General features: G+C 33.9%; 1 protein-coding gene across 3 annotated transcripts in view; it reads right to left on the minus strand.

The window, feature by feature from the left end:
• Positions 1-19306, minus strand: part of ZNF280D (zinc finger protein 280D) — a 107118-nt gene that overhangs the window by 31294 nt on the left and 56518 nt on the right. For all 3 annotated transcript variants that reach the window (XM_012658089.1, XM_012658086.1, XM_012658088.1), the window contains 6 exons: positions 18851-18951; positions 17689-17835; positions 12387-12521; positions 10244-10557; positions 9959-10099; positions 2133-2195 (listed from right to left, as the gene is read on the minus strand). In XM_012658089.1, coding sequence (XP_012513543.1) covers positions 2133-2195; positions 9959-10099; positions 10244-10557; positions 12387-12521; positions 17689-17835; positions 18851-18951 — 901 coding nt within the window. The remainder of the gene's footprint in view (positions 1-2132; positions 2196-9958; positions 10100-10243; positions 10558-12386; positions 12522-17688; positions 17836-18850; positions 18952-19306) is intronic.

The raw sequence follows: 19306 nt of genomic DNA on the forward strand, positions 1-19306 counted from the left end.
TTGTATATAATTATAAATATGCTAAGTTCCATTCACAGAAATCAACCATTTTCCAATTGTCCAAATTGAGAGAAAAATACCCCAGATCTTTAAAATCACATAATTCATTTAAAAACTAAACACACGACTAAGCTTGACAACAGTGAGGTAAAAATCAAATTAAAATTTCATTTTTATGATGCAATAAAATCCTATCCATTCTTATGAAAGTTTCAGTAAAGGCAACATCTAATATAGCTCAATCTATTTCCCTAGATCAGTAAAAGTTTTAAAAGTAATACTAATATATTTTTAAAACTGAATCAAATTTTTCTCTCCCTGTGAGCTATTGGTCCAATATCACAGATGGGACCTGTTGTCCACACACATCATTTTCAACATATACATTAATTTATTCAACAAATGTTTACCGAGTATCTATTACGTGCCAGGCAGAGACAAAATACCAAACTACACACAATGTAGTGACAGGACACAGATGATAAACAAAAAACTAAAACTTATAGTATGTGAGATGATCCAGGCAAAAATAAGACATGAAAAGGAGATAGTGCTGGGATGAAACACAGGGGAGAGGATACAATTTTAAATATATGGCTGGGTGCGGTGGCTCACGCCTGTAATCCTAGCACTCTGAGAGGCCAAGGCAGGTGGAACGCTCAAGGTCAGGAGTTCAAGACCAGCCTGAGCAAGAGCGAGACCCCATCTCTACTAAAAATAGAAACAAATTATCTGGACAACTAAAAATATATATATAGAAAAAATTAGCCGGGCATGGTGGCGCATGCCTGTAGTCCCAGCAACTAGGGAGGCCGAGGCAGGAGGATGGCTTGAGGTCAGGAGTTTGAGATAAATATAGAGTCAAGGAAAAGCTCACTCATCAGAGTAGAGGCCTGAAGGAGATAAAGAGCTAACCACGCAATATCTGGGGAAAAGCAAACTAGACATAGGGAATAATAAATACAAAGGTCCTGAGATATATCATCTCCTCTTCTACCTTTTCCACTAACCCAAAGCATCAAAACAAGTACTGGCTAACCTTATCTCTATAGGTTAGCTTAGAAAAGCAAAGACATTGACATTTCAAGGAGCAATGGCAACATAAAGAAAGATGGAGTCCAAAGAAATGAGAAGAATATGAAACAATGGTGCTCAGTGGATTCTCAGTGTGTGCTATAACCAAAACTATTTATCAATGCTCTTAGAAAAAGTCATCAATAGTTCTTTCTGTATGGTAATGAAGTTACATACTTCTCTTTATTTTAAAAAGAAAAAATAAGAATTATAAATAAGACTATATACTAATTTCAAGAATTCCAGTAGCTTAAGGAATTTACCTCAAAACTGAAAAACTGTCACTTTACTAGAAATCTTAAATAACTTTTTAATGTTCAAATATTGTTGGAGAACCTTATTTTTGCTCTCATTTTACAATGCAAATGCATCAAGATTTCATATTGACATACCCTGTCTACTGAAATAAATTTAGCGAGACAACAATGACTAATCACCTCTCTGGTCTAAGGACAAAATGAACAGAACTCTGTAACGTCTAGTAGCAGTCATTTATATTTTCAAATTAGGTATCCCATCAGCAGGTGAAAAAAAGTTATAGCGAACTACAAATGAGATACCACTTCATACCCACTAGGATGGCTATAATCAAAAAGAGAAAATAATAAGTGTCAGCAAAGATGTGTAGAAATTGGAATCCTCGTACTGCTGGTAGAAATGTAAAACAGTTAAGTACTGATTCATTCTACGGCATGGATGAACCTTAAAAATATTACACTAAAGGAAAGAAGACAGTAACGAAAGATCGTATAGTATACCATTCCATTTATATATGTCCAGAACGGGTAAATCTTAAACAGAAAGAAAGCAGATTAGCGGTTGCTTAGGGACGGGGAGAGCTGGAGAGAAATGGGGATGACTACTAATGGGTACAGGGTTTCTTTCTGGAGTGATAAAAATGTACTAAAATTAACTGTGGTGACTGCCACACAAACTCTGTGAATATACTAAATGCTATCAAATGCACGAATAGTATGTGGTGTATCTCAATAAAGTTATTATGTGAAAAAAGTCCTAATTTTTCAACAGAGAAAATAAAATAAAGATCAACGAGTTACCTGAGATCTTCTGAATGCTTCTTAAAAATACAAAACCTTTTACTTGGACGGTTACTATGAAAGCTGGAGAGACAAAAGAGATTTTAATAATCATATTAATTTATAACTATATTTCAAGTTTATACTTAAGTTTCTAGTTTTTAACAGAAGATCATGATATAAATAATAAAATGTCATTCCTGTTTAATTCCACATTTTATCTTACATTCCATTTTATCAATTTATTTTCTAAGGACACATATTTCCCTAAGCATATTCTTAGATTAGTACTATATCTTGCCATTATATAAAAAAGGAAATAGTTTTAAAAAATGCAAAAGCATCAAATTTAATTTTTTCATTTATTAAGAATTAAAAGCAATTCTGAATTTTTGCTAATAACATTTTTGCTATAATATGAATAGTTATCAATAACAATCTTTTTCAATCACTTTCTAATCTTAATATGCTTATGTGGGAGGAGGAGAGTAGAACCCAAATGATCTAGAAAATAAACCATAATTGAACTAAATGCCACTGTTTACCATCTGACAATTCAAACACTTAAGAGATTTCTCTGCAATTACTGATAGAGGTTTTACAAAACAAATTAAAGCAGAACTCATGAGTTAAAACAATGCTTCCGTGGCTCACGCCTGTAATCCTAGCACCGTGGGAGGCCAAGGTGGGAGGATTGCTTGAGCTCAGGAGTTTGAGACCAGCCTGAGCAAGAGTGAGAGACCTGTCTCTACAAAAAATAGAAAAATTAGCTGGATACGGTGGCACACGCCTATAGTCTCAGCTACTCGGGAGGCTAGGGCAGGAGGATCACTTAAGCCCAGGAGTCTGAGGTTGCAGTGAGCTATGATGATGCCACTGCACTCTAGCAAGGGCAACAGAGCGAGACTGTGTCTCAAAAAAACAAAACAAAACAAAACAAAAACCCCCAAAAAACAATGCTGCCTCTAATTCTAGAAAAGAAAACCACTAACCAAACTTTGTAGCCAATGACAATAGTTTTATATAACCTTTTAATTCAGGATTGGAAAGCACTGCTGTACTAGAAGGCCAGGATTAGACTAACAGCATCGACATTGCCTGAGACCTTACTGGAGTCCCCTTATCTAGTTGTAGCTTCTGCGGTTTCAGTTACTTGTAGTACAGTACAGTAAGATATTTAAAGAGAGAGAGAGAGACAACATTCACATATCTTTTATTATAGTATATTACTATAATTGCTCTATTTTATTATTATTAATGTTAATCTGTTACTGTGCCTAATTTATAAACTTTAACATAGGTATGTATAGGAAAAACTATAGTATACATAAGCTCACTACTATCATAGTTTCAGGCCTCCACTGGGGGTCTTGGAACATATAACTTAATGGATAAGGGAGGAACTACTATATTTAAAAATGCAAAGTCTTGAGCCCCCAACAAACCTACTGGAGCAGCAGGACCCTGGAATCTGCTTTAACAAGCAGTAATTCTCATGCAAGTGAAAGTTCAAGAAGCAGTAACCAACAGGTCAATGGCTACTCTCAGATACAGGGTAACTGTCACCAGCACAGCATGTATGTATGGGAAAAGAAATATTCTGGCCAGCTGTAATCCCCAGAAAATAACCTCAGAAGATTTCTAATAGTCATTTCTTCAATCTACAAGTAACTAATAGTAATATTAAAGTTTACAAATTTAAGACAGTATCACAAAAATAAAGTTTTGTTAGAAGAAAGCATCAGGAGGTTGGGAAGCTCTAAAACTATATGCAAAAATTTATATATACAACTGTGTTTCCCTCAGATTAGTCAAAGATTTTGTCTGAATCCTAAAAAATGTGAACCAAAATAAGTTTTTTTAATGACATTCTTTCTGTAATGAAGTTCTTTCTTCTTTCCTCTTCAAACAAGCAGACTGTTTTTGGTCTATCTATTAGTAAGGGGAGAGAAAGAATTACATATAGTCTTTCTGATAGATTCCACAGCATCTACAACTTGTACCATATTATAATGTTGGTAATTTTAAATTTTTAGTTGTCTGACTCCAGTTTTAATTGAGAGTTCTTCATCTATAAAAAAGGACTTATACCACCTCTTTTATTTATCTCTATTTAATACACAAATGCCATACTTATAGTTTTGTGTATTATAGGAGTGCAAAAGTGGATCCAGAGCTCACAAATAAAAAACTACCTTTTTTCTTCCTATTAGATCTCCACAAATTTAATAACAATATAAAAACATATAAAAATAAATCTAAGAAAAGAGAAAAAGGTCTTATTACAAGAGAGCAAAAACACGTTAAGATCTAAGTTCAAAAAAATCTGCTACCGGGTTACAAGACTGTATACCATTATAAAAACTCGTCAAGCTTTTCTCCGTAAATAGGTGAATTTTATTGTGTGCAAATTATACCTCAAGAAAACTGAGGACAAAACCCTTTTTAACCATATTTTCTTAATGATCTTGCTTCTGTATAACAACTTTACTTTCTAACAAACACAAAAGGAACAATTTCTTGAACATCCAACAATATTGATGGTATGCCTACTACTTAAGACATTAGACTAGAGGTTAATGATACAACAACAAAGGCAAATTGCCTGCCCTGTAGTTCATGGTTTAGGGAGGGGGAGAAGGGGAGGAAGATAGAGACTGGCACAGAATAAAAATGCTTAATAAATATTTGCTAAATGAATAAATACATATTCTTAAGTAACACAAGATAAAAATCAATAGCGACACCTATAAAATGAAGGAAATCTGCAGGTAGATGGGGTAGAAGCCAGCTATCATTTAGGAGTTCATTTCAATTAAGAAAGTTCTTACTGTTTCACTTCCAAGCAAAGCAAAGAGTAACCATAAAGATATAGCATTTTCAGGAAAATAAAGGGAGTTGAAGGAGCTGAAAAAGTAGTTAGGAATTTGATATTGAAAGGTCTTATATTTTCCAGAAAATATGAACTTCATCCTATCAATGTTAGGAAGTCAAAAGATTTTAGGTTAAAAAATGACCTAACCAGATATGCCTACTCTAGCAGAAGAAAGGAAGAATTGGAAAAAAAGGGGGAAACTGTAGACAATTAAGTACCTGTAAGACCAGTTATGATGCTACCACAATAATTCAACTGTTCTTCTAATGAATATCATTTAGTGCCAAGAAATCTATATAAAATGTATAATGAACTCAAGCAGACCTTTAAAAAAATTCATACTGTCTCTCCATTGTATAGGAACAAATTTTTATATCAACTTTCTTTTTCCTTGAAAAATTTAAAAATCATCCTTCAATGCCTAAGTGAAATGTAATTTATAGGAAGTCTTCCTTTGTTTTTTGCTTAAAGAATTTATTCTTACCTTCGTGTTCTCATCATTTATCACATTAAGTTAGGTAAATCTATCTCCCCTACCAAAAAAGTCAAAGACTTTACCCTCAATCCTAGCAATGACAACTTAGAAATTAATAGCTATCATTACCTGAATAGCCCCTAAGTGCAAATCATCTTATTAAGCACTTTAAGTACATTTTCTCTAATAATCACAATAACTTTCTTTTCAAGAAAAGCAAAACTGGAAGTTAGGTTAAGTCACTTGCTCAGATTCACACAGGTAATAAATGGTGAAGCTTGAATTCAAATACAGATTTTTCTCATTCTTTACCACCACCCCTGCCACAATTCTTAGCAAATTGTACCTTCCTAGTAGGCACATAAAGAATATTTATTGAAACAAACCTGGCTGAAATAAACTGCTACAAAACAGAGATACTAGTTAGGTATTTTAACTTAATTCTATTATCTTTTATGTTTTAAAAAAAAGCCTTCTTATGCATTATTTTGAGGAATAATAGCATATTATACAGAAATCCATTTGCATTTTTTCAGATAATTTCTATTACTATCTAAAAGCTATAAGCAAATAAGGTGCAATACTTGAAACAACTAAACCCAAATAATACCACCTTTTTAAAAAAAGAATCACTTAAAAATTTCACATTTAATGATGCTTTTCTTCAAAAAAGTCTTACATCAACACTGCTCCAACTTTAAGATTTTTCTGTTGTTGTTTAGATTAGAGTATTGCCTTTGCACGGCCCGAGTCAGAGTTACAAATGTGCCCATCCCTCCTTCCTTTGAGATTATATTAAGGGCCTTTTATAATTACAACCAATAATGACTATCACCTGCAGTTTGTAATGTGCTAGGTGATATGATGAGTACAAATAGTCCCCTCTTCTCAAGGAGATAATGGAGACACAAATAAATAAAGGGCAAAATAGATGAACAGTACACAATTCAAAGGAAGGAATGATTCTGGTGATCAGACACTTCAAAGCAGACAGACTGAGAGGGAAGGACAGGGCATTCTGGGAACTAATAAGGAATAAGGAAAAGTCACTGTAGAAAATGAATATGGGAGAAACTGTACTTTGGGGAAGATTAATCAACTTATGGGGATAAGAGACTTTATAGAATGGATTGGGGATATGAGATCAGAGGGAAAAAGACCAAATGAGAGGCTACACAGTTGGTATGGGATAGGAATTAAAGGCACTCATCCTTTGGAGAAAATGAAACTACTGTACATAAAGACCTCAGGCCTGTAACAAGAATCCACAATGGATGGAAGAGTGCACCATTCAGTGGGAGGTACCTAAGGCAGTAAGGGAAACAAGAGTACCAATGAAGTTGAGAACAAGGAAAAAGGGACTACTAAACCCTAAGAAGAAATGAAAGCAATGAAAACTTTTAGTTTCATAAGAGGCTAACAACGGAGAGTAAGAGTTATATGTTATGACAATGCAGTGCAGGGTTGAGGCTCAATGGGAATTGGGAAAAGGGTAAGGGAGTCTGGGGCCAACTGGGAATGTTTTGAGATAGAACGGATTTTTGGAGGTTCTACAGGACAAGTGGGAAGCCTATGATAAATGGGGCAGGGAAGGACAGAATGGCCTTTGGTTTAAGAAACACAAAATATTTTCAAGTTTAATCTCCTATAAATTAAGAGCAGAATTAAAACCTCCTTTGGGCAGCTGTATGTTTGGCTGAATAAGAGAATCAGCATACCAGCCAGCAGTTTACTGGGGGAAAGGATGCCTGGACCCAGTTTAGAGCAAACAGGATATGGGTACAGAACACTGGGAGGCAGAGGGAATCTTAGGAAGCCATGATGCACAGTGGATAAAGAGAACTTCATGAGCTTCAGAAACTTGGGACAGTGAATTGTTTTCAGCTGGTTCTCCACATTCATGCAAATGATGTCCTGAAAGAGATGAAGCCTAAAGAGTATTGAGGTGGTATCATGTGAATCCTGGACAGACAATAACGTTTGGCTTGTGTTCTTTTTAGATGCCAGTGAGTCTAAGGTCAAAGTATCTACAAAATAGTTAGAAACCCAGAGTTGGATCTCAGGAAAACTAAGGATTAAAATTGGAAGATTAAAAGTTGAAAGTTAAATATGAGAGTGGTTAAGTTACCAAGAAAGGTAAAGTAAAGACGCAAGACGAGTTGAAGGAAGAAAAGGCAATGAATTAGAGGAGTGGCCAAATAGGAAGGAGAAAAATGGTAGTAACCATCTAACAGAGGCTGAAGAGAATAGTTTCAAAAGGAGTAAGATCTAGTGTTTAGTAGCAGAATAGGGCAATTATAGTTAACAATAATTGATTTTATATTTCAAAATAACAAGAGTAGATGTGGAATGTTCCCAACACAAAAAATGATAAATGTCAGAGGCAATGGATAGCCTAATTACCCAGATTTGGTGACTACACATTGTATGCTTGTATCAAAATATAACATGTACCCTATAAACATATGTAACTATTCTGTATCCATAAATTTTAAAAATTGTCTACTTCACATGGCTGTCAGAAAAATTAAAGAAATTCATAAAAAAAACAAGTGAATGACAACAATGTCAAATATGCTAAAGAAACCACAGAGGAGTAAGAATTGAAAAAAGTGAAAAAATGTACATGACAGATAATCTTTAAAGGGGCAGTGTTATCTGGTAAGTAGGGATGATACTCAAAGAGAAAAGAAATGAATCACAAACAAAGCTGGTAACAAACACTTTTTACAAATGGTGATGGTAAAAAGGAAGACAAGAAATAAGGAAAATAGCCACTAAAGACAAATCTCCTTCAGAGGAAAATAAAAAAAAATACCTGAAAATGTTTGTAAGCAGAAGGAACCACATATAGAGAAAGAGATCAAACTGCAAGTTAACTGAATAAGGGCATGGTGAATTGGAGGACATAAGAGACAGGATTAACTTTAGAGAAGTGGGACATGTTTGATTTCTGAGATTAATGTCTAGATGAAAGTAAGAAGAAAAATATTTAGAGTTGAAAAATTAATTTTAGGAAAGATGAAAAGGATGACCTCCAAATGAGTTATTCAGTGGGCAGGTTAACAACTGAGAAACTAAAAATCTTTAAGGTACTGAAAAAGGATTAAATAAATGCATAAGGTAAAAACAGAGTTCTTTAAGAAGAAAAGGATAGGGCCCAATCAAAGTTAAAGATTATGAATTCAGAGTTGATTGAATCAAAGCATTGTTTGGTACTCTAGAACTGAGCATACAGAAAGTTGAAAAGGGGAAGAGATTCAAATCTTATGTTGGCTTTTATGTCGGGTAAGCACAACTAAAGGTGTAAAGCATTCTAGGACAAAAATAAAGCTGCAATCAACACAGATGACCTCAAGGGTGAGGCTAACTACAAAGCTAGATGAGAGCTGCAAGACTGGAAAAAGAATTCAAAGCAATGAACATCATGGGTAATAGGAATCCAGTAAGAATGAACAGTGTATGAGATTAAAATTGTACTGTGGTAATCAGTGTACAAGAACTTAAAAGTTGATGTGAAGTGCTGACACTACAGAGGTCAAGTACCATGAGATTAGGCTAATCACCAAAGAGGGGAATATACTATAAGAGAAGTGCTAAAGCCACCAAGAAAGGTGAGAGAATCCTTAAAAGCAGCAGCTGGTAATAACCAAAAAGTAACACAGAGGTCATGTTATGAACTGTAAGAAACTCATTTAAATTAATTCTAATTTTTTAAAAAATGGAACAACCTCACTTTGAATAAACAACCTATCAGGTTTATATCTGAACTTTTGCCTATTTTTTAAAAATAAAAATCCATACTGAAGAATTAAAGTATTGCCCTACTAATGACATCCAAATGACAGTAATGTAGGCTCTGAAGGCTTTCCTTGGCATAGTATAAACGGCAAGTACTCAAATAATTTAAGTTGAAGGAATCAATGAAAAAGAATTCCAAAAGTGGCATCATGACTACAATAGTCTCTCATTTTCACTAAATGGAAATAAGTATAGATGACCTGATAGATGGGATGGATGGATGGATGGATGAACAGATAGATGGAATACAGAGAAGACAGAAAGAGAAACAAATCCAATAAAGTTCCTAACATCACTGAAAATTCTAAAGTCGCTCGAAGTGACTCCTTAAGATGACACTTATGAGATTACATGTATTTGTTTAGCAAATATATTTAAAAACATTTAAAATTTTGTTTGAAAAATAACTATTTTTGAAACACCTATAGGAAAAAAAACTCCCATAGTAAAACTACTTCTCTAACAAACCTATCCTACTTTTATTAGTTTAACTATTCTTATAATTTTAGTCCAGTAATTTCTTAATTACTATGCTGAAAAACAGGACCAGGGAATATCCTAGAAGTTCCTTATTGCTAGACCCTTTTAGTTCCTTGAATAGAAACAGTGGCCTCTAATAGGATAACTTTGTTTTCAAAACAAAAACTTGTTGTACTGTAATTTTAATTGGCAATTTACATGTTTAACTCATCTTACCTCATCATATGATTTACATAGGCTTTGCTACAGCTAGTGTTGTATCTGCAAAAACTACAGTGGACATATGTAGGAAAGTGGTTTGCAAAATCTTTTATTTCGGAACAACACTCAATGCACTTGTGAACGCCCCGACGATACCTTATGGAGACATAAAAAAAATGATAAAAATATATTTTAAGACAAAAATTATAAGGGAGAGCCTTATTAATGTTCTGTTAACTAAAGTACAAAGTTTTCATATACAGGTTTAAATTAGTATTGTATGTCAGGAATAAAGATTACCTTAAATTCCTCAATGCTGTATTGACTTTACTTTTTTTATTGCTATTAGCCAATGTGCTTTGTTTCTTTTGCATATTGGAGATTTTTGGTTTATATTTAGGTTTATTTCCATTGGGCTTACTTGCATTAGGTTTACTTGGACTGGATTTGGTTGTAGTTGTATTAGGTTTATTTGTATTAGATTTTGTGGGACTTTTAGTAGTTATATTTTTAGTCCTTGGAGGTGAGAGCTGAAGGGTAGAAGAGCTTGCACTATTGGAAGGTGTAGGTGAAGTTCCTGATTGAAGAGGTCCAACTGAAGCTCGAATAGTCACCTAAAAAATGAAGAGAACAGTTGCTTTAAAAAATTAATCACTACATTGATATTAAAATATCACTGTACTATAAGAAAATTAAACATCAAGTATTTTGAAAAGAGCACATAGAAACAATAATCAGGTCAGTCTTCCATTTATTCTAAATGTTCAAACCAATTAAACATTAAACTTGATATTTATTCACTTACGATAATATATTTTTATATTGATATCAGTCATATGTTAACATAGTTATTTATGGATAATTAGAAGTTAATGCAAATTATGAGTATCAAAACAGCAAATTCCATAGCTATTTTAATGCTCTGATATAACTAAAAAAATTCACACAGAGCTCAAAATTTAAATCTGAAATCCTGAAAAATAACTTTAGAAAGGCCCATATTACCCTTTGACAATTATAAAACAAACAGATCCATAGTAAATGTGACCTCCTCTTTCCAGGGGCTCATCACCCAGGACACATGCTTACAAATGTTATAGGAGGGATTACATCAATTCATTATACTACTCAGAGAATTTATTTAAAATTTTCTTAAAGGGAACTAATATGAAGTTTATCATTTAGTATTCAGAAAGAGAAAATGCTCAATTGTATCTGTTGGCCTACCAACATTCTCATTAATCATTTGACTATAGTCTCCGCATGTATTTGAGGAACAGCCTATGAAGAAGTCCTATAAAATACATGTGCTTAGGTGTGATACAAAAGCACTGGACCAGGAATCAAAAGACCTTCCTAGCCATGTGACCTTGAATAAGTAATTTATCTTTTAAGCCTCTTCACATCTATAATATGAAGTTTTGAACTGATGTTTGTAATAGGAGGCAGTACGTGCCTCGTTAACCTCACTGGATTGTTGTATGGATTAAATAACAGAATGTATGAAAAGAACACTGAAAGCCTAATTCTAAGTGCTATAAAAAACATTTAGTATCATTATCATTAATATTATTAATAAGGGAAGAAATGAGAGAGGACTGCACTGCTTACATTAGTTTTCTGCATGTCTAGTCCCAGCATGAAATGAATGGATTGCAGGGAAGGATGCTGGATAGCTTCTCTTGCTCTACAGGTCTTCAGAGCATGGCTTTATATGGTTTTAGTTAATTCAAATAACAGACATACCCACATTCAAAGGTAAGTACCCAAAGCCAAAAATAAATGTTTTGGGGATTATTTCACTTTGGATTATCCATGCCTCTGTTTCCCTCCACTGGAGCAAATATTCAAGAGCTGACTGTATATAAAGAAGTCAGAGAAAACAGATGTATATAAGGCAAAAAGGGAAAAGTAAATTATAATCATCAGTATACAGTCAGACATGTGTTTGCTCACTTAAAACACAATGCTATTCAGCAGCAGAACTTGCTTCTCTGAGAGTAGACTCAGAAATAACAACTTCAACAAACATCTGAGAACCTATGGCATTCAAGACACTATAGAAGATGCTGGAGATCACAAAGATAAATAAAACATGATTACTGATTTCAAGCATCTTATAGTTTAGCAGCTAAAACCAACCTAGACACTGCCAACTGGAATAGCTCAAAAATAGCCTATATAATATTGAAACAACCCACTGACCTAGGAACAGTTAATCTAGTTGCACTTTTTACAAAGTAATACCACTCCAACATAACACCCATCTCTGAACTCAAAACAATGGTTATAAGTTTTTCTTTCTAGACATAATAATAAAAACTAAAGTCTTAATAAAAATCCAAAGTCATTTTTTAAAATACTATATTCAATAAATAAAGACAGGCAGGAATTAATTTCTATTATCATACAAAATGTTAAAATATAGCATATTTGAACTCACTTTTGTTCCAGGAGGCAATCCTTCTAGTTGTTTAGGTTTTATAAATGTTCGATGATGCTGAGTCTTGTGATCCATTTTCTCCTTGCATGTCAAAAACTGTAGTCTGCATTTTGTACAACGATGTATTCCTTTTTTCTGTTTAGAGAACAGAGAAAAGGAGGAAAAATAATTTCTACAACCACAAATCCTGTGCCCTGAAACTGCTCTAACTTAACGATACCTAAATAATGTAAAAATTAGCAGTTTATCATCTCCTATCATAAATAATACCAAAATATCATTTCATTTTTTTAAAACATTCCTTGCATTAGCATTTGTTTGTTACCATATAGGAATCAAATATGTAAGTTCTATTAATAGGTTCTAATGAAAATTCTATTAATTGTGTGAAAGCTCTTAACTATAAATTTAATTATAAATTTGTAAACACATACTATTAAAATGAGATATACTGTGCTTTTATTCTAGAAAAATTATTTTTAATTTTTGCTCTTTCTAGATATAAATTAAACTCTCTAAAAGAAATTAATCGAACCAGACTTTTCAAAGAAGGTTATGTTGTATAAACGATTGTATAAACCAAGTGCTGTCCAATAAACCTTTCTGCAATTATGAAATGCTCTAGAGATGTACTGTCCAACATGGTAGCCACTAGCCATATGTGATTATTGAGCACCTGAAATGTGGTTAGTGTGACTGAAGAACTGAATTTTTAATTTTGTTTAATTTTAATTAACTTAAACAGCCACATGTGATTAGTGGCTGCTACATTGGGCAATGTAAATATGGAGGCATAAAACAGAACTGATCCTAATCTACTTATTGGTTGAAAACCCCTTGACTGAGTGCCTCCACAAACCCAGTCCTGTCATTATTCTACAGATGGGAAAAGGAACCCAAGAGAAATCTAAGTCACTTCTCGGATGTTAGTGACATTGTCAGACTCCTGATTCAATATTCTTTCTACTATGTAGTATCAACTGCAATCTTTACTCTCATTAATATAAAAATGTATTTAATATATATATACAAATATAAATTTAAAACAATATTAAAAGGGAATATTTCCTCAAAAGTTGTATCTCTGCCAGATACATCATTATTTCCATTTAAATACAACCAATTATTTATAAAATTCAAATGAGGTAATGTATAGCAAAGTGCCTAGCACAGTTACTGGCACACAGCAAGCATTTCATAAATAAAGTTCTTTGCAAAGTTCAAAGCAATATATAAACATAATGTGTTACAATTCAAGCTACATCTTAAAACTATTTCAGAAGTGTGATACATTGGATTATATCATAGGTACAGGCAACTTAAACAAATTCACTTATATGTGTTCAAGGAAGACGAGGAAAAAAGGGAGAAAGCCTGGCCAAGAAACAAATACCAAAACAACAGAACAGGAAGAAAGTTCACCAGAGTTCAGTTCCCAGAAATCTTTTCTCTATCTATAATCATCCCCTAGGTTACATCATCCAGTTTCATGGTTTTAAATACCATCTATCCAAGTGCCTACTTGACATCACTACTTGATGTCTGATATACTTCTCAAATCAGTATCAACAAAACTGAACTCTAGATCTCCTCCCTATCTCCCGGCCCCCCTCTTCCAAAAAAATCTGTTTCTTCTTTAGTCTTCCCCATATCTTAGTATAGGAAAACTCCATTCTTGAAGCTGCTCAGGACAAAAAACTTGGTCTGTCTTTTTTAACCATTCCATATCCAACACATTAATAAAACCTATCAGCACTACCTTCAAAAACATTCATAATCTTTCCATTTCTCATTACCTCCATCCATTGCTACGATACTGGTCCAAACCACTTACCTGGACTGCTGTAAAAATGTTCTATCTTCTCCCCCTCATGTCCTTTCCTCCCTATGGTTTATTCTCCCCATAGCTACTAGTAATCTTAAAAACATGGCAGATCTTTCACATGCTTAAAACCTCACAGTGGCTTTCCAACTCCTGACTGTGGCTTACAAGGACCCACATGAATTGGCCTGCATTCTATTGCTACAACCTCATCCCCTACTATTCTTTCTCCAGTTAGTTTACTATGCTCCAGCCACACCGGCCTCCTTACTGTTCTTTGAGCACCCCAGGTATACACTTACTTCACTGCCTGCATAATGTTCTCTCTCCCAAATATCCACACAGCTTATTCCTTTATTTTTTTCAGAGAGGCCCCTTTTTGACCACCCTGTATCCAAAAGGGCAACCACTCCTCTACTCCTATTACCTCCCCAATCCCTGGAACTCTTTATCCTCCACATTTTCTTCCCACAGAACTTATCACCAGCATATACATTCAAACACCCATACCCACAAATTTATCATCTTTCTCTACTATAATGTAAATTCTAGAGGACACAAACTGTGTTCTGTTCACTGCTATATAACACATAAAACAGCCCCTGGCACAGAGTAAAGCACTGAATTAACATTTCTTAAATAAATGAAGAGTGAGGCAGAAAGCAAGAAATATGAGCAGCAGGTACAATTTAATTACTTCAAAATGTCTGCCATTCCATTCAATGAACATTTGTCCAGAATCCTAAGACAGAATACATTATTCTTCCCTCAGTTGGACTCAAGTTTTTGTTTTTTTTGAGACAGTCGTGTTCTGTCACCCCAGGTAGAGTGCAGTGGAGCCATAATAGCTCACTGGACTTCAAACTCCTAGGCTCAAGCAATCCTCCCACCTCAGCCTCATGAGTAGCTGGGACTATGGGAGTACGCCACTATGCCCAGCAATTTTTTTTTTTTCTATTTTTTTTTTTTAGTAGAGATAGAGTCTCGTGCTCTTGCTCAGGCTGGTCTTGAACTCCTGAATTCAAGCAATCCCTCCCACCCCCCAACCCCCCGCCTCAGCCTCCCAGGGTGCTAGGATTACAGGCATTAGCTACCACGCCTGGCCTGGACTCAAGTTTTATAGTAATATACCTCTCTTATGTATGTATGCATTTCAATCCACTAAGAGTGATGAAGATATGGTATATTTTTAATAACAATATGTTCAACCAAAGAAATAGTCATCTAATCCAAGCATAGAGAAATAATTGTCTGTATTACATTTTTTTTTTTATAAGCGTACTATTATGGTTTTGGAGACATAAAATTCTTACTATGTGTAATTTCTATGTTTGGACCTAATGCTAATGTGAAATCCAACTCTGCTGTAGAGAGTAAAATCTTGAGCTCTGAAGTCAAATGTTTTACTCTGCCCTTTATTAGACAACGTGACAATAGGCAAATTACTTTCTCTAAAGCTCTGTTTCCTCATCTATAAAACAGAATAATAAGATACATATGGTGGTTGAGAGGATTAAACAAGATAATGTATGTAAAGCACCAGCTGCTGCCATAAGGTAAGTCATCAGTAAATGTTAACTGCTTGTTTTATTAAAGATCTAATGAGCATATTTAACACATCTGAAATTGTTTTATTTCTCAAAAGTCATACAAACTGGTTGTTAGCTCTAAAATCACCCAAGAAATGATAATATAATCTTTAAAAGAAAAAAAAGTTACAATGGAAACCTTCAAAGACAATAAAATGAGGCAGAGTCAATAATTTTTACTGTCTATACTATACTAATAATGTCATCTCAATTACAAGTTTATAATTCCACTCAGATATGGTTTTCCAGTCTTTTGTAAATAATTATACAAATTGCAAATACCCTAAAGGATGCCTGATGATCCTTCTTATTAACAGATTGTCCCCTCTTTATTGCTGGCTATCTACCTCCTAAGTACTCCAAACAAACAAAAAAGAAAAGTGGGGACCCAATGCAAGTTAAAACATACCATTCAACGTATGAAGACTTGATTATAAATCATATAGCTCACATAGTGGGCCCACAAATCTCTATCATAGTTATCATTCTTCCCACATCTATATCTCATTCTATAATAGCTTAATAAAGCATCTGAGAAAGATTATGTTAAAAGCTCCATAATGAAATAGAGCTACTGTTTTATACCTTATTCTCCTTCTCAAAATTAAAGTCTAAAGATGAAAAAAAGTATCAAGAATAGTGTTTCCCAAACTCTGTTCATCAAGAAATGTTAATAGGTATTGTGCAAATAAAGTGTTCAATGGTCAAATAAGTTTGGGGAATGATACATACTATATCCTTTGCTTGGAGAAATACAATGTCCATTAGCATATTACTCTGAGAAGTCCTGTTTTAAAAAACAAACAAAACTGTTTAATTTTGTAAATCCAGGCATTTACCAAATTTATTTACCAGTGACAATTTTGGGGGAAACACCTATTAACACCTGATGGAACACTGTCGGGAAAAGCCTAGAATAGAAGGTCTTGCCAAAACTCAAGAATAGGTAGACAGGTGATAACACAGGTGATCTCAAATGCATTTGGAAATTATTATAAGGTCTTCCCCAATTAAAAAACACAACTTGATTTCATGATTAGCTACCGACCGAAACTGACAAAGTGAGCACCAATGCTGAACAAACTGGTGTGCCAATTTAACCAATAATTAAACATTTATTGAGCTTTTTAGTGAGCTGGTAAAACCAGATTACACAATCAGATTCAGTAAATCCATTGGCTTCTGATTTGGGCAAGGCACTGTTATTCTTTCAAGCATTCAAGAATAGAATTAGTGTTGCATCAGTTTTTAGCCCAAACAAAGGATGGTTTAATAGCTTCAGGAAATGAACCAATAAGCATAACATTGTACCCTTCGAGGGAAGAGTACAAATACTAACACTAGATCCCAAAAATCATATAGCAGAACTGGCAGAAGTCATCCAGGAAACAAGTTATGATCTAAAATAGTTCTCTGGCAGCGTTCATATATGGACCAGTAAGTGTCAATGATGACAATGTCTTCTCATAAGAAGGGGGTTAAAAAGGGGAAATAAAGTTTGAAGAGAAAGAGGAAAACAAGATTCTAAGTCCTCAATCTTTTCTTTGTCAGTTCAAACTCATCTTTTTCCTTCCTCCTGATAACTCCCTTCAAAATCATTCTCATACCTACCTTAGACCCTAAAATATCCTTTTTGGATATCCCACTCACCTTCTCTTTTTCCTCTCAAAACTAGGTTTCCTATTTCTAGCTCTTTCAGAATTTCCATTATTTATGAGCCATACCATCACCAAAGAAGGAAAAGAAATGGAAATTTCACAAGTAATTCAACATAAAGTGTAAGTTAATCATACTATTTGAAACAACTCTGCTTCCCTTGCAGACCAAATCTAAGTCATAATCAGTCTTTTAGCTAAGACAACAGGAACAAGTAAGAACTAGTAAATCTCACCTGATGCTTCATATAATGATGCATATAGGGTGTTGCAATCTTAATAACTTTGAGGCAAAATGGACATAGCAAGTTCTTTGTGTTTTCATGGGATGTTCTAAAATGAGTTTCTACATCAGAAAATGATGAGGATCTAAAATTGCAAACCTAGAAATAGAAAGAAGGCTTAGTTTAACTTGCAAATTTCTAACTGATAAGCAATTACAAAGTAACAATGATAGATCATTTGTTTAAAAAACACTATGTACTACCAATCCAGTTCTGATGCCTATACAACCAAGAATCCCACTAACGCAAGTACCAAAAGATAATCTTTGAGACATAAAAGTGATCTTTCAAATTTAAGGGCATGCTTCCCAAAACATAACTAAATTCCCTTCTTTTTATCAGATCTTTTTATCTATCACCTCCTATTTTGATTTGAGTTTTCAAGGTCTGGTATCTCGTGTTCTATAAAATGTTTTTTTCTGCTACATAAAACAGCATTCTCCTTTAGACTGTAAATGGCCTCCAGGTCTATGACAGTGGCAATTTATCTTTTGCTTGCTTTCCCATTCCTTCAAATTCTCTAAAAATATAGTCTCAAAGCATTTGGTAGGGTTCTTTGCAACTAATTGCATTTTGTATTTCTCTTATATGCTCACATTTTTCCCTATATAATAAAATAAGTCCATATGTTTGCCTTTCCCTAGGAGGGCCTCTTTGTCCAGTACAGGGGTAGGCAAACAACGGCCTGTGGACCAAATCCAGCTCACTGCCTACCTCTCATACAATGCATGAATTATGCCAAGGGACTTTCCACTAATAAATTATTTACAAGAAGGACTTTAATTTTAGTAACCAATTTTATCTAAATAGTTAAACTAATATAATACATAAAAAGTATATGAAATTCATATTTCAGCATCTATAAAGTTTTATTGGAACACAGACACTCCCATTCACTCACTTATTGTCTATGGCTGCCTTTGTGCTACAAGAGCAGAGCTGATTAGTTGCAACAGAGATCATATAACCCTAAAAGCCTTAAATATGTACTATCTTTATTTACTACACTTTATAGAAAAAAATTTGATTTGTGGTCTAATAGGCTTAAATCTTATAACCAAAACAACAAACAAACAAACCAAACACTTAAGAAAACAACAAATTGTGTGTTTACCTGGCAGATATATGGCATTTCACCAGGTTTATGATTGTCCTTCATATGTTGTAAAAGAATATGTTCTGTTTCAAATGATAACTCACAGATTTTACAAATGGCTAAAAGGGAAAGGGAAAAGGTATGACAACATTTTAAGATATAAATATAAAAATTATATTTTATACATCTGTATCAACAACAATAGTAGTAGTAGTGGTGGTGCTGGTGAACAGTTATATAGTTTAAATGTGTGGCAAGCATAGTTCTAAGTACTTTACCTACATTAACTCAATTCCTATAGCAACACTATAATGAAAGTACTTCTATGATCCCCATTATTCAAGTACTAAGTAATGTGGTTGAAATCATGTAGCTGTATTAAGAGGCAGATCTGGGATTTGGATCTAAGCTGTCCAGCTCCAAAATCTGTGATTTCAACTACAATTGTAATTACTTTTCTTATTAAAGTTCAAA

Source organism: Propithecus coquereli, unplaced genomic scaffold, assembly GCF_000956105.1.
Source record: "Propithecus coquereli isolate 6110/MARCELLA unplaced genomic scaffold, Pcoq_1.0 Scaffold57, whole genome shotgun sequence".
NCBI lineage: Eukaryota > Metazoa > Chordata > Mammalia > Primates > Indriidae > Propithecus > Propithecus coquereli.